This window comes from Procambarus clarkii, chromosome 22 (genome assembly GCF_040958095.1).
Source record: "Procambarus clarkii isolate CNS0578487 chromosome 22, FALCON_Pclarkii_2.0, whole genome shotgun sequence".
Taxonomy (NCBI): domain Eukaryota; kingdom Metazoa; phylum Arthropoda; class Malacostraca; order Decapoda; family Cambaridae; genus Procambarus; species Procambarus clarkii.
The window spans coordinates 7,926,926-7,943,860 of NC_091171.1; the positions used below are offsets into that span (position 1 = coordinate 7,926,926).

At 42.0% G+C, this 16,935-nt stretch overlaps 1 protein-coding gene across 1 annotated transcript in view; it reads left to right on the top strand.

The window, feature by feature from the left end:
• The first annotated feature begins 10,996 nt into the window (after nucleotides 1-10,996).
• LOC138367651 (uncharacterized) overlaps nucleotides 10,997-16,935 on the top strand; it is a 21,132-nt gene continuing 15,193 nt past the window's right edge. The window contains exon 1 of the mRNA XM_069329421.1: nucleotides 10,997-11,525. Within this exon, the coding sequence (XP_069185522.1) occupies nucleotides 11,307-11,525 (219 nt within the window). The 5' untranslated portion in view covers nucleotides 10,997-11,306. The remainder of the gene's footprint in view (nucleotides 11,526-16,935) is intronic.

Genomic DNA, 16,935 nt, shown 5'->3' on the forward strand with positions numbered 1-16,935 from the left:
TGATAGATCAGTTAAAGGGCGATTTGAATAGGATCATTGATACACATTTTTCTCACTAATTCATTGTAAATATTTACTATCTTATGCTATAATTATCCATGTGTGGGCCTATTGATGCAGCTCTTATTTTATGGGCCCATAAACCATTAGTGGGTATAAATAGGAGCTGCCTCGTATGGGCCAATAGGCCTTCTGCAGTTCTTATGTGGCTCTTATTTGTATCCAGCTAATTCCCATTAATTTTCCATTGTACCTCACCTCACTTCACCTCTCCTGTCTATATATATGTCCAGTACTTGACTTCTAAATATTCGTTCTGAAGATGTATTAATATACGATAGAACCTAAGGAAATTCCTGTTTTAATTCTTCCTCCATGGTTTGACACTGTCACATTTTTATCACGTGTTACCTTCGTGATTTACATACACACACACACACACACACACACACACACACACACACACACACACACACACACACACACACACACACACACACACACACAGGGAGAGATACCAGAGGGCCAGAAATGAGTACCTCAGAGTGAGGAGGGAAGCAGACAGTTTGAAAACGACATAGCGAGTAAAGCCAAGACCCAACTAAAGCTGCTCCACAGCCACATCAGGAGGAAAACAGCAGTGAAGGAACAAGTGATGAAACTGAGAAAAGGGGAGAACAGATACACAGAGAATGACAAGGAGGCGTGTGAAGAACTCAACAAGAGATTCCAGGAGGTCTTCACAATGGAACAAAGAGTAGTCCCTGCACTAAATGAGGAGGCAAACCAAGCAACCTTGAAGGAATTTGACCTTACCAGTGATGAGGTCAAAAGGTGTATGCTGGAGCTTGATGTGACAAAGGCTGTTGGGTCTGACAGAATCTCTCCATGGATACTAAAGGAAGGTGCAGAAGCACTAAGTGTACCACTCTCTATGGTGTATAACAGGTCACTGGAAACAGGAGACTTACCAGAAAGTTGGAAGACAGCTAACGTAGTCCCAATATACAAGAAGGGTGACAGGCAAGAGGCACTGAACTACAGACCAGTTTCCCTAACTTGTATACCATGCAAGGTGATGGAGAAGATCGTAAGGAAAAGGCTCGTAGAGCACCTGGAGGGAAATAAGTTTGTAACGCACCACCAACATGGGTTCAGGGATGGTAAATCGTGCCTCACGGGTTTAATAGAATTCTTTGACCAGGCAACAAAAATTAGGCAGGAAAGAGAAGGGTGAGCCGACTGCATTTTCCTGGACTGCCAGAAAGCCTTTGACACAGTACCCCATAAAAGGCTGATACAAAAAATGGAGCAACAGGCAGGAGTAAAAGGGAAGGTGCTCCAGTGGATAAGGGAATTCTTAAGCAACAGGAAACAGCGAGTAACGGTGAGGGGGGAGACATCAGAGTGGCGAGATGTCACCAGTGGAGTCCCACAGGGCTCAGTACTTGGACCCATCCTGTTTCTAATATATGTAAACGATCTTCCGGAGGGTATAGACTCGTTCCTCTCAATGTTTGCTGATGATGCAAAAATTATAAGAAGAATCAAGACGGATGAAGATAGACAGATACTACAGGATGACCTGGACAAACTGGAGGAATGGTCTAGAAAATGGCTGCTAAAGTTCAACTCAGAAAAGTGTAAGGTAATGAAATTAGGTGAAGGGAGCAGAAGGCTGAACACAAGGTATCATCTGGGAGGTGAAATCCTGCAAGAGTCAAATAAAGAGAAAGATCTGGGGTTTGGTATCACACCGAACCTGTCCCCAGAGGCCCACATCAAAAGGATATCATCAGCGGCATATGCTAGACTGGCCAACATAAGAACTGCCTTTAGAAACTTGTGTAAGGAATCGTTCAGGATCCTGTATACCACGTATGTAAGACCAATCCTGGAGTATGTAGCTTCAGCCTGGAGTCCATACCTAGTTAAACACAAGACAAAGTTAGAGAAGATTCAGCGGTATGCCACCAGACTCGTCCCGGAACTGAGAGGAATGAGCTACGAGGAAAGGCTAAAGGAGCTGAACCTCATGTCCTTGGAAAACAGAAGAGTAAGGGGAGACATGATAACCACCTACAAAATTCTCAGGGGAAATGACAGGGTGGACAAAGACAAACTCTTCAGCACGGGTGGAACACGAACAAGGGGACACAGGTGGAAACTTAGTACCCAGATGAGTCACAAAGACGTGAAAAAGAATTTTTTCAGTGTCAGAGTAGTTAGTAAATGGAATGCACTAGGCAGTGATGTGGTGGAGGCTGACTCCATACACAGTTTCAAATGTAGATATGATAGAGCCCAATAGGCTCAGGAACCTGTACACCTATTGATTGACAGTTGAGAGGCGGGACCAAAGAGCCAGAGCTCAACCCCCGCAAGCACAACTAGGTGAGTACATTCTGGAGTTTCGTTAATTCTTATCTACCAGGAATTTCATCGGTCAAACATCATCACCAGGTCTGATGGTAAGCCAGTGTGTTCCTCAAATATCAAATACAAACTTCGCTTTCTTCAGTAAGAATTAGATTTTGAAAGACCGCAAGAAATTAAACAGATACTGGAAATCCTTCAATAAGAACAGGAATCAAGATCATCGTGAAGAAGTCTGTTTTCCATGGGTGACATCACCAATTTCCTTTACAGTGATTTTTTATAAATATTGAGTATACATTAAAGAGTACACAAAGAAATCACAATAGCGTGATGCAGCAAATGAACAAATCCACAAATCGTGACCCTCGTCACGGCCCTTGTGGATTTGTACATTAAAGGGTGTTAAAGATAGATTAACAAACGGAATCGGAAAGAAATTGGAAAGTTACACATTGAACATTGAAAATAGTGGGCAACATTACCCGAGCTGATAATGATCCAGGACCGAAACGTCGCCGTCTCCTCCCCTTGTGATGTGTGGTCTGGTCATCATATCTTCAGCCACGTTATTGTGACTCATCATCTGCAATGAACAGTATTTGTGTGCGAATTATAGGTATTGTTAGGCACACTGGACAACACAATATCTGGAAATAAAAGCAAGCACATATTTTGTCGTTGTGAATTATTTTGAAAATTTGGGAGTGAAGAGTTGCTTAGCAAATAGCGGCACAGAACTGGTAAGGCCCAAGGGAAGCTTCCCTGTCACATGGGACATTCTGACTAGAAGACTTGGCGGTGAGTGGTTGTTCATCGCTGTTGTTGTCAACTTTCAGCTGAACAAACACTGCGAAACCAATGCGTTACTGCGGGATCAGTTTTATGGAACACATTTGCAAGTATGCAAGTAATAGGGTATATCTGTTCGGGGTGGCAGCTGTAGCGGGTTGAGAGGAGGGAACTGATGTCAGACAAAAAAAAAATGTTTGGGTATTCATTGGGAGAAGGGATGTAAACCTGTCAGCAGAGGTTTAACAGGCCAGGAAAATTGTTTGGACAAATAATGGGGAACAAGGTGGGGGGGGGGGGAGCGGGCTAAGCAATGCTGTAAAATTCTCAGAAATAAATAAAATGAGAAAACAGGACTAAAACATTAAGAGAGCAATCATATTAAGATAATAATTAATATTTGTTTAATAATATATTACGCAATATCAGGTATACATAGACGAATTAATAGCATTTATTTGTACATAAATAATATAAAGTATTATACTAACAAACGCAGAGATGAATAAAGACTCCGTAGAGCTATTAGCTGAATATCACATTAAGGGTAATTAATGACCGCTTTCATAAATCAATTAGGTGAGGAGCATAGGAAACTGCCTTAAAATGAAATTAAGAAGCTTTGTCAGAAAGGATATTAAAACACACACAGAAACCATCTGGATAGAGTTAGGAGTTCAAAACCAAAATCTAGCAATAGGAATTGTCAATATGACGTCGAATTTACAAAGAGTCAAATGTATTAGTTAAAAAATAAAAATGGCCTCAGAATGACTAGTGACTTATTTGAAAATTTTAATTTTGGTTGAATAAACTGGATTGTTAAAACAGTTATTACCGAGGGTAAGGAGGTCTTGAGGTCACTGACGACTGCTTCCTTAAATAATTTATCTCTGGGTCAATAAGGAAGAGCATTAACATAGCCTTAACTTACAAAGAATACATTGTTGTTAATGCAGACGATGAGTCACAATGACGAGACTGAAGATATGATGACCCAGCCCATGCTTCTGTTGCAGTAGTAATCATAGTAACGATGAGCACCATAGTATATATACCGACGTACAACGAGATTAGAAAGTGGAAATCGGTACTAGTGAATTTGGATCAACCGGAAAAGATTCTCTTTATGTTGCAAAGACAAACCAAATTAACCTAGCCTAATCATCCTAGGCCTACTACACGATATCTGAGGCCTAATATAGTACATATGTGTGCTATACCTGGCCTAGGAATATTTAAGTTAGTTTTAACTTAATTTTTTCGGACTATAAAGTGAATAGTACAAAATTCTACTATGTAATTGCTTAGTACGTCATTATTTGTACTATGGTGTAATATTGTACTATTTTTACTATGGTATGCAACCCATCTAAATAGGAGGATGGGATGGTGCTAAACCTCTCCTCTTACAAATTACGTCTGAATTTGGCCGTATGGCCAAATTCAGACTGAGTTTACCCAAATGGACGTAATTTGAAAATTAAAATAATTGAAAATAAATTTTGGAATTTTTTTCCAAAACAGCAAGTTAAGGGTCCTGTGGTAGGTTAGGAGTGCGGGAAGTTCTCCTAAGGTTTCAAAACGTCATGAAAACCATTAATTGAAAGTTTCCTCTCCTAACGTAACAACCTAAGCCAGACGACCCAAACATAAAACGAGACAGTACATCACTTTCGTGAGCCGATTTCATTTCAAATTACGTCCATTTTTGGCCTTAGCGCGAATACGAGCGAAAAACGACGATATTTTTAAGAGGACGGGATGACACCAAACACCACAACAGAAGACGGAGAAGCGACGACGTTGTTTTTTTATTGTTGCCGCCGAAGGCGGCTAGTTTATTGTGCGCCCCATACTCATCCTGTGAGCGGTAGCGCAAAAGCATTACAGAGGGCACAAAAGGTCTTTATCAGACCTCATCTTAGATTATTACATAAACAATTTCATCTATCCTTCACACCTTATAGATACAATGTCAGCTAGTTACAGAGAAAGTGCTATTACAAGAGCTACATATTTACAGTAAGTCATCATACATTAATGGTAGGTCTTATCGCTAATACATAATAGTTTGACCAATGGGGATATTACAGAGTCATAGGGGAGCTTCTGTTTATTATTAGTCCTCACAATACACTACTTGTTTCTGAATCTCATATGTAGTTTATCTACTGGGAGCGAAATATGGATACAGTGCAAGGATTTCAGGTAGTTTATCCATGGTAATAAGATAGGTTGCCATATCATACAGAGTGAGCTTAGATTTATCTCCAAAAGGCTCAATTTTACTACAATCCAAGATATAGTGTTCGAGTGTGTGTCCCTGTCTTTGTCCACACACTTTACACTTTACTTCATCTAGATCCCTATACAAGCCGAACTGCCAGAGATACTTGTAGCCAAGTCTTATACGAGCTGTGACAACATCTGTTAGTCTACTGACTTTGTTACTTGCCCCATACACATGTTTTACTTCACACATTTCATTGTGATAAACAATGGACCTGCTAGTTCCAGTTTGCACTGTTCTACTTTCTTCAAATTCATCCAGGAGTTCTCGTCTAATGACACTTTTAAGGGACCTATTTGATAACTCAAGATTCCGTTCAATACTGTCTTTATTTACTGCAGCCTTAGCAAGGGCGTCAACTTTATCATGTTCCTGCAGGCCAATGTGAGAAGGAATCCACAACATTTTTATATTTACCCTCGAAGCGACGACGTTTCGGTCCGTCCTGGACCATTCTCAAGTTGTCTGTTGACTTCATATTATTAATAATGTTACAAAAAAATAGGAAATATCGGTTATAATGAAATCAGATTTTAAACTGCATGGATAAATTATGAGAAAAAACAGGATGTACAGGATCCTGAGCCTATTGGGCTTTAGCATATCTACATTTGATACTGTATGGAGTCAGCCTCCACCACATCACTTACATTGGTTAACTACTCTGACACTGAGAGAGTTCTTTGTAGTGTCTCTGTGGCTCATTTGGTTACTCAATTTCCACTTGTGTCCCCTTGTGGATTACTACCCATGTAAAATATTATGTCGTTATCTACCCTGTCAATTCCCCTGAGAAGGATATATGTGGTGATCATGTCTCCCCGAGATCTTCTGTCTTCCAGCGACGTGAGGTGCAATTCACGCAGTCTTTCATTGTAACTCATGCCTCTTAGTTCAGAAACTAATCTAGTGGCATACCTTAAACCTTCTCCAGCTTCGTCTTATGCTTGACAATGTATGTATTCCATGCTGGAACCGCATACTCCAGGATTGGTCTTACATATGTGATATACAAGGTTCTAAATGATTCCTTACTCAAATTTCTAAAGGCAGTTGATATTAGCCAGCCTCAAACACACTGGCTAGATACTTGATGTGATAATAATTCGCATCATGCATTCCCAGGATGGGGATCATGTCTTACTAACCTCCTTTACTATTACTACCACTTACGGGCGACGGGTGGCTTAATCTTCAGCAATCAATCGTCGAACTAAAGCTGCAAGAACCGTATAAAATCCAGGAGAGGCAAAGAGAGAAAAAGATCATCAGTGAAATAAAGAGGGATCCAAAATACTTTTTTGTCACTTCTACAAAAGCTAGAGTAAAAATTACATATAGCATTGGGCCCCTGAGCAAGGGTGATGGAATGTTCACAGATGACAACAAAGAAATATGAGCAGCACCTCATTGTCCTGTACTCACCTATTTGTGCTTGCGGGGGTTGAGCTTTGGCTCTTTGGTCCCGCCTCTCAACCGTCAATCAACTGGTGTACAGATTCCTGTGCCTACTGGGCTCTATCATATCTACATTTAAAACTATGTATGGAGTCAGCCTCCACCACATCACTTCCTAATGCATTCCACCTGTTAACTACTCTGACAATGAAAAAGTTCCTTCTAACGTCCCTGTGGCTCATGTGGGTACTCAGTTTCCATCTGTGTCCCCTTGTTCGCGTACCACCAGTGTTGAATAGTTTATCCTTGTCTACCCTGTCAATTCTCCTGAGGATTTTTTAGGTAGTGATTATGTCTCCCCTTACTCTTCAGTCTTCCAGTGTCGTAAGGTGAATTTCCCGCAGCCTTTCCTAGTAACTCATGCCTCTTAGTTCTGGGACTAGTCTAGTGGCATACCTCTGAACTTTTTCCAGCTTCGTCTTATGCTTGACAAGGTACGGGCTCCATGCTGGGCCCGCATACCCTAGGATTGGTCTTACATATGTGCTATGCAAGATGCTGAATGATTCCTTACACAGGTTCCTGAAGGCTGTTCTGATGTTAGCCAGCCTCGCATATGCCGCAGACGTTATTCTTTTTATGTGGGCTTCAGGAGACAGGTTTGGTGTGATATCAACCCCTAGATCTTTCTCTCTGTCCGTTTCATGTAGTACTTCATCTCCTATTCTGTATAGTGTGTCTGACCTCCTGTTTCCACCGCCTAGTTTCATTACTTTGCATTTACTCGGGTTGAACTATAGCAGCCATATGTTGGACCATTCATTCAGTCTGTCTAGGTCATCTTGTAGCCTCCTACTATCATCCTCTGTTTCAATCCTCGTCATAATTTTTGCATCATCGGCAAACATTGAGAGAAACGAGTCTATACCCTCTGGAAGATCATTTACATATATCAGAAACAGTATAGGTCCAAGGACGAACCCCTGCGGAACTCCACTTGTAACGTCTCGCCAATCTACAGACCTCACCCCTCACAGTGACTCGTTGTCTTCTGTTGCTTAGGTACTCCCTTATCCAATGGAGTACCTTCCCTTTTACTCCTGCCTGCATCTCCAGCTTTTTCACTAACCTCTTGCATGGTACTGTATCAAAGGCTTTCTGGCAATCCAAAAATATGCAGTCTGCCCACCCCTCTCTTTCTTGCCTGGTCGTAGAATTCAGTTAACCCTGTGAGGCAGGACTTGCCATCCCTGAACCCATGTTGATGTTGTGTTACAAAGTTCTTTCGCTCCAGATGTTGCGGGGGTTGAGCTCTGGCTCTTTGGTCCCGCCTCTCAACTGTCAATCAACAGGTGTACAGGTTCCTGAGCCTATTGGGCTCTATCATATCTACATTTGAAACTGTGTATGGAGTCAGCCTCCACCACATCACTGCCTAGTGCATTCCATTTACTAACTACTCTGACACTGAAAAAATTCTTTTTCACGTCTTTGTGACTCATCTGGGTACTAAGTTTCCACCTGTGTCCCCTTGTTCGTGTTCCACCCGTGCTGAAGAGTTTGTCTTTGTCCACCCTGTCATTTCCCCTGAGAATTTTGTAGGTGGTTATCATGTCTCCCCTTACTCTTCTGTTTTCCAAGGACATGAGGTTCAGCTCCTTTAGCCTTTCCTCGTAGCTCATTCCTCTCAGTTCCGGGACGAGTCTGGTGGCATACCGCTGAATCTTCTCTAACTTTGTCTTGTGTTAACTAGGTATGGACTCCAGGCAGGAGCTGCATACTCTAGGATTGGTCTGACAAAGGTAGTATACAGGATCTTGAACGATTCCTTACACGAGTTTCTAAAGGCAGTTCTTGTGATGGCCAGTCTAGCATATGCCGTTGATGATATTCTTTTGATGTGGGCCTCTGGGGATAGGTTGGGTGTGATATCAACCCCCAGATCTTTCTCTCTATTTGACTCTTGCAGGATTTCACCTCCTAGATGGTACCTTGTGTTCAGCCTTCTGTTCCCTTCGCCTAATTTCATTACTTTACACTTTCCTGAGTTAAACTTTAGTAGCCATTTCCTAGCCCATTCCTCCAGTTTGTCCAGGTCGTCCTGTAGTATCTGTCTATCTTCATCTGTCTTGATTCTTCTCATAAAGTTTGCATCATCAGCAAACATTGAGAGGAATGAGTCTATACCCTCTGGAAGATCGTTTACATCTATTAGAAACAGGATGGGTACAAGTACAGAGAAATGTGGGACTCCGCTGGTGACATCTCGCCACTCTGATGTCTCCCTCCCCCCTCACAGTTACTCGCTGTTTCCTGTTGCTTAGATACACTGGAGCACCTTGCCTTTTACTCCTGCCTGTTGCTCCAACTTTTGTAACAGCCTTTTATGGGGTACTGTGTCAAAGGCTTTCTGACAGTCCAAGAAAATGCAGTCTGTTCACCTTTCTCTTTCTTGCCTAATGTTTGTTGCTTGGTCAAAGAATTCTATTAAACCTGTGAGGCACGATTTATCATCTCTGAACCCATGCAGGTGGTGTCTTACAAAGCTATTTCCCTCCTGATGCTCTACGAGCCATTTCCTCACTATATTCTCCATCACCTTGCATGGTATACAAGTTAGGGAAACTGGAAACAGTTAATATACGCATCATCCTCACCATAACAAGACCACATACATGACAGCATCCATCTGATAACAAATGTCATATCATTAATGCAAACACTCAAACGTCAAGACCGTCGGGTACTTATTAACTGGGTGCCAAGTCATGTGGGAATAATAGGAAATGACATTGCAGACGAAGCTACAAAACTTGCAACTAAGCGAAGAAATGTAGTCATTTATATACCACAGAGTCTATCACAGATTAGAAAATATTTAGAAATAGAGCAATGCAGATGATGTACAGTGACCACAACACAGCAGTTGCAACATCAGGATCTGCGTGTTGGTACAAGAATTCAACCAACTACGAACCACTTAGTTTGATAAAAGGGAGCAGTAGAACAACAGAAGTACACTTACACCGCATCAGGCTTGGATACCCATGTGCATGGGAAATAGGCTTACAGGTTCCAGAAGATGAGAGGAAATGTCAGCACTGTGGAGGAATGCCCGATAGACCACTGGAACATTATCTAACACAGTGCACAGTTACAACTACAACAGACCACTGGAACATTATCTAACACAGTACACAGTTACAAACCCAATAAGATTTCAACGTAGATTCAACAGAGCAGAAGAAGTTGTTAAACACATGGGACAAAATCTTACTGAAGCGACCATACGAGTCATGAATACTCATAGTCCGCCCAAGGGAAGGGAACTATCAGGGGGAAAGCGCCAAGCCATCACGACTATATAGCACTGGGAAGGAGTCAGGATAAGGATTTGGGATGGGACGGAGGAAGGAATGGTGCCCAACCACTTACACGGTCGGGGATTGAACGTCGACCTGCATGAGGCGAGACCGTCGCTCTTTTGTCCAGCCCAAGTGGTTGAACGATACTCCGCCCAAGTAAAACAGAAACAAGGAACGCTAAGTAGGGCAGCCAGAGGCTTAGGGCCCGCGCAGGAATTTCCCTGAAAAAAATCCTCACTGTAATACGACCTAATGGTATTACTCCGATTAGGCAAAATTGTATATTTTTGTCAATAAAGATGTTAATAATAAGAATCTAATTTCTCACTCCTTTATCATATTTACATATAAAATTTTGAATCTGATTAGGTAGATTTGTGCGTGTGCGCTCGCTCGTGGCGTCTCTGTTTGTCTGTCTGTCTCACTTGACTCATTTGTGTGAGTAACAAATTAAGAGGTCATAATAAACTGTTGATTATTATTTTCTAAATAAGCAAGTAAAATAAGATATACAGCTATATACCTGATATCTATCCAGCATGTGAATTTCACAAGATATATAAATACGAGGCTGAGAACGGAACAGTCCTCAGGGCAGTGCAGGTAAAATTCGTTTGGTAATAATTTTGGCAGTAATGTAGGGAGCGTCTTGGTGGAGATTTGAACGCCCCGCCCTTTCCCTGGTGCTCGCGCCGCTCGAGACCACAGCAGGTCAATACACGCCGCAAGATTCTTGTTAAACTTACACGGATTTCCCACGCTATATCAAATGACATCGCGCGATATATTTATATATGATACTTTAAACGTGTATTTAAAGTACAGTATTCTCTGAATTCCAGAATATCTTTGTGTAAAGGAGTAAAATATAGATAGAATTGGACTGTGTGGCAATAGTTACTGGACGCGGCGAGCGACAGGGGCCGTGTGAAGGCAGTGAGATTGTTTACGTGTGTGAGAGCGGGTGGTCACGCGCGATCTCCCCGATATTTAATGATAACGCCCATAAATCATCGTGATTCTACTTGCATATACAGAAAAAATTATCGTCAGGTGCTAGTGGAGAAATTACCGGCATCAAAATGCCAGTAGAAAACGATACCTCCCATCAAAATGGCCAAGAGGACACTGGTGGCGGCGGCGGCAATGGAAATGTTCGCAGCGAGACTTCATCTGTACCGCCACGGCCAGCCACGGAGCCCAACGCCACCACCACCATCGTCAACGGGACACACCCGAAGGTTGCATCCACCACAGCAGAGGAGCAACTAGCACAGGACTCTCCCAAAGACGCTAAAAAGGTGAGTGAGTAAAGAGTGGGAGGGTGTGGAGGGAGGGAGGTGCAGGCCCGGCAGGTGGGTCGCCTGGCCCTCCCGTGCACTCCACAAAATGCCGCTTTGTTGAAGTCTCCTACTTGGCCCGGCGCCGGCCCTCTCACACCCACCCAACACCACTCCCTCGTCCACAATATCCTTTTACATACCTAATTTACATTCCTAAAACACATTAGGCTCATAGGTGTTGCTTACAAGACGTGAGATGAGGGAGTGCCGGCATACAATACGAATGAGCCGGCACTTGGGAAGCATTAGGTAAGGGTTGGTGCCTCGTGAATGTGAAATAACACAAACTGACGACTAAGATGAGCCGGGGAGATGAGGAAGATGTTCCTTAGCATCAGAGTGGCTCGTGTGAGGACGGGGTCCTACAACACCGTGTACGTACGCGCATGTACAGTATGTATACGTGCACAGTATGTGCAAACTGTACACGTAGATATATATGTGAATACCGTACACGTAGATAATATACGTGCATAATGTACACGTAGATGTATATGTACACATGTACACGCAGGTATATACGTGCACATATACAGTACTCGCAAATATATACGTGCACACACACATACAGTACACGCAGTTATATACGTGCACGTATACTGTACACGCAGATATATACGTGCACACATACGTATATATACGCATATATACGCAGATATATATACGTGCACACACATACATACTGTACACACAAATATACTGTACACACATACGTGCACACATATACTGTACACGCAGATATATACGTGCACACATACTGTACACGCAGATATATACGTGCACACATACTGTACACGCAGATATATACGTGCACACATACTGTACACGCAGATATATACGTGCACACATACTGTACACGCAGATATATACGTGCACACATACTGTACACGCAGATATATACGTGCACACATACTGTACACGCAGATATATACGTGCACACATACTGTACACGCAGATATATACGTGCACACATACTGTACACGCAGATATATACGTGCACACATACTGTACACGCAGATATATACGTGCACACATACTGGTCACGCAGATATATACGTGCACACATACTGGTCACGCAGATTTATACGTGCACACATACTGTACACGTAGATATATACGTGCACACATACTGTACACGCAGATATATACGTGCACATACGTATATATATGCAGATATATACGTGCACACACATACATACTGTACACACATACGTGCACACAAATATACAGCACACGCAGATATATACGTGCACACATACTGTACACGCAGATATATACATGCACACATACTGTACACGCAGATATATACGTGCACACATACTGTACACGCAGATATATACGTGCACACATACTGTACACGCAGATATATACGTGCACACATACTGTACACGCAGATATATACGTGCACACATACTGTACACACAGATATATACGTGCACACGCAGATATACACGTGTACATGCAGATATATGTACGTGCACAGTTACACATGTACACACAGTAAACACATTGAAACTTAGACCTATGAATATAGCTGCTGAAGGTCTGTCAATCAACCAAACGTCAAGATATTTGCTGTTACACGATGTGGGAGAGAGGGGGGGGGGGTGTCCACACTACCAGGACCTTGGAAGATGTTCAAGTGCAACTCCTCCATGTTGAATTTCTTTAGCAATGAAATTGGGGCTCATTGTACAGCAGTGATTATGACAGACCTGTCAGGCTGATGTAGGCTACAGTAGTGGTGTATGCAAGGTAAACTAGAGGACTTAGTGACACAGTCGCCGTGAGGTGGCAAGGGTGTGGAACTGACCAACCCACCTGATCATAATAATGTGGGTGAGCAAACCGGAGTGACGTCATGTCATATTCCAGATGATCTCAAGTTACAACGAAGCATCTTTCAGAGTGGCAATATTATGGTTGACGATGATGGAGTGATGTTGCTCGTTGGTAGAGTATAGGTGGACGCTCCACCAGTGAAGGTCTGGGACACTTCACTGTAGTCATCGTTTTCTTAAGATTCTTATTATATGTTGCAGGATGCACCATCATAGTCTTGATTATCAGTCTCTCTCATAGTGTGTTGCAATGAAATTCGAAGCACGATTTCTTAGGAAATGTCGTTTATGCTTTCATAATAATGATATACAAGCACGTCTATAGTTCACGGCTATACCGTGTATAGCAGAACCGGCTATACGAGTTCGATCACATTGCATAGCCTCAGTATTTTTTCTGATTTACATACTTTGATTTCAGAATGGTTGTGACTACTCTACTCGTGGAGGTGAATTATTTATATTTTATTTCCTTTCAACAAAGTTGAACATAACTTTTTTCCTGCCCAATATCACCCTTTTATTGTATTCAAATGGTGGTCGTAGTCATCACGCCATTCAGCGCTTTGAAATGGCTCAATCCCTTCACTCCCTATTTATTCACATTCTATTGAGCCCTTTCGCTCTCATCCCCAGAGATGACGCCTCTTTTAATTCATAAAGAGATTACATAAATCTTCCTTCTATGACCACCTAAGTTGGTCTTTTTCCCACTCTTCCAACTTATACTTGATTCGCCTTTTTCTTTTTACTTGCCAGACAATTACAACCGGTACGTAACTGTTTACGTGCAATTATGTAATTGCAATTACGTGCATGAAAACTCATGAGGCATGTTGTCAATTATGCCTCGGTGAGTTTATAATTGAACTCACCGGAGTTCAATTGTTTAAAAATCTAGTTCATTACTGTTTAAACTTATCGCATAAATCTGTTTTAAATTGCTCTAGATTCTGTTCAGTTAACACTTCGCCATCTCCAGAACGACTCGGCTCTCCTAGTCGTGAGAGGTACATCTCGCTTCTTTTGAAGAGTTGGCTCACATTCCTCACTGGACTCGTCTCGCAAATAGCTGGGAGGATGTTGAACAACCGCGGTCCTCTGATGTTTATACAGTGTTCTCTGATTGTGCCTATGGCACCTCTCCTCTTCACTGCTTCTATTCTGCATTTTCTTCCATTTCGTTCACTCCAGTACGTTGTTATTTTACTGTGTAGATTTGGGACCTGGCCCTCCAGTATTTTCCACGTGTATATTATTTGATGTGTGTCTCGTCTCCTTTCTAGTGAGTACATTTGGAGAGCTTTGAGACGATCCCAATAATTTAGGTGCTTTATCTCGTCTATGCGTGCCGTATATGTTCTCTGTATTCCCACTATTTGAGCAATCTCATCTGCTCTGAAGGGGGAAGTGAGTACCGAGCAGTACTCAAGACGGGACAACACAAGTGACTTGAAGAGTACAACCATTGTGATGGGATCCCTATCGTTACGGATCTCCCCAAGCAAAATCCCCAAGCGGTATATCGTCAGACATCATTATTCCCAGATCCTTGACATGCTGCTTTCCTTTTATGGGCACATTTCATTGTATTTTGTACCCTGTATTATGTTTATAGCCCTCATTTTTACCGTACCTGAGTACCTAAAATTTATCACTGTTAAACATCATGTTATTTTCTGTTGCCCAGTCGAAAACTTTATTATCTGCTTGTTGTTTTTCAATGTCTTCAGCAGAGGTAATTTTCATGCTGATTTTTGTGTCGTCAGCAAAGGATGATACGAAGCTGTGACGTGTATTTGAGTCTATATCTGATATGAGAATAAGGAAAAGCAGTGGTGCAAAGACTGTACCCTGAGGTTCAGAGCTTTTAACTGCGCTTGGACTCCATTTTATATGGTTGACTGTTAGTCTCTTGTGTTCTGTTCGACAGAAAACTGAGTATCCAGCGTCCTACTTTAGCAGATATTCCCAATGACCTCATTTTGTGTGCTATCACTCCATGGTCACATTTATCGAATACCTTTGCGAAATCCGTGTATACCACATCTGCATTCTGTTTTTCTTCTAATACCTCAGTTATTTTGTCGTAATGGTCAAGTAGCTGCGAGAGGCATGATCTTCCTGCTCTAAATCCATGTTGGCCTGGGTTGTGGAGGTTATTGGTCTCCAGTGAAACTAGTGACCTGACTCCTGATCCTCTTTCAAATACTATTATTATGTGGGACGTTAGTGCAACTAGTCTATAATTCTTTACCAATGCTTTGCTAACTCCCTTGTGTAGAGGAGCTATGTCTGCTGATTTAAGCGCATCTGGTATCTCCCCCGTGTCCAAGCTTTTCCTCCACACTATACCGAGTGGCTGTGCTACTGGCACCTTTCATTTTTTTTATAAATATTGACTTCCATGGATCTTGGACCCGGAGCTGAGTGCGTGGGCATATTTACCATTTCTCTTTCAAAATCTGCCACACTCGTGCTAAACATGTCCTCATTCCGCTTTTTTTAGGATTTCACTGATTTCCTTATCATCCTCAGTGTATGAACCTTCACTAGTACGAATGAGTCCAATATTGGCAGTGGTTTTTGCTTTTGATTTCTCATGTGAAGGAATATTTCGTGTTTGTCTTTATTTCTTCTATTGCTTTCTGTTCTAGTTGCTTTCTGTTCTGTTCTTCAATCTGATATGAATGCTTCAATCTCTGCTCGATTTCTTCAATATCCCTGTTTAAATTATTCCTTCTTTGTAAGGCCTGTTGGACCAAACTCTCATAAGTCGAGCCTGACCCCGGGCCAGGCTCAGGAAGAACTCCTCCTCCTGAGACCCTCTCCCGGTAATGTGTAAGCCAGGGGAGGAGGTGCCTGCTACTGTATTGCACAGTGACAACGGTGAATATTGTGGTGTCTTCAGTAGACGGAGGGGAATGTGAGGAATATTCATCAGATTTATAATGACAGTCGTTGCTCAGATTGTCACTTGTATGCTATCAGAGTAAAGTGTCACCTTATAGTACCTTGAGGTGGTCCCAAGGATCAATATTCCCACGACCCGGTCTCTGACCCGGACTCCTGGTTCATAATCTGCTTAACCAGACTGTTAGACGCTGTTACTCGTAGTCTGACGTATAAATCACAGCTTGGTTGATCAGATATCCTTTTAAAGGGAGTATTGGAAAGTCTTGAGTCTATATGTTGGTAGAATGGTCTGTTAATGTCTATTGCGTTTAAATAAGTGAGTAATTTTGGCGTTACAGTCTGTTATTTTAATAGTTTGCCTGAGAGTGGCTAGTTAGTGACTCGTGTTACTTGGCATGTCATATTAATACAGCACTGTTCTCTTCAACTGAAAGTACTTACAGTAACTGTTTGGTGGAAAGTACCAATATGAGGTGATGGTCACCCGAAAGTTGACTTGTTTATTGAATTTTGACGAACCACAAACATGTTTTCAACGCAACAAATATAAACCCTAACCTCTCCCAACAATCCTATTAAACGTAATCTTAGGCTTAATATAGTACAGATAT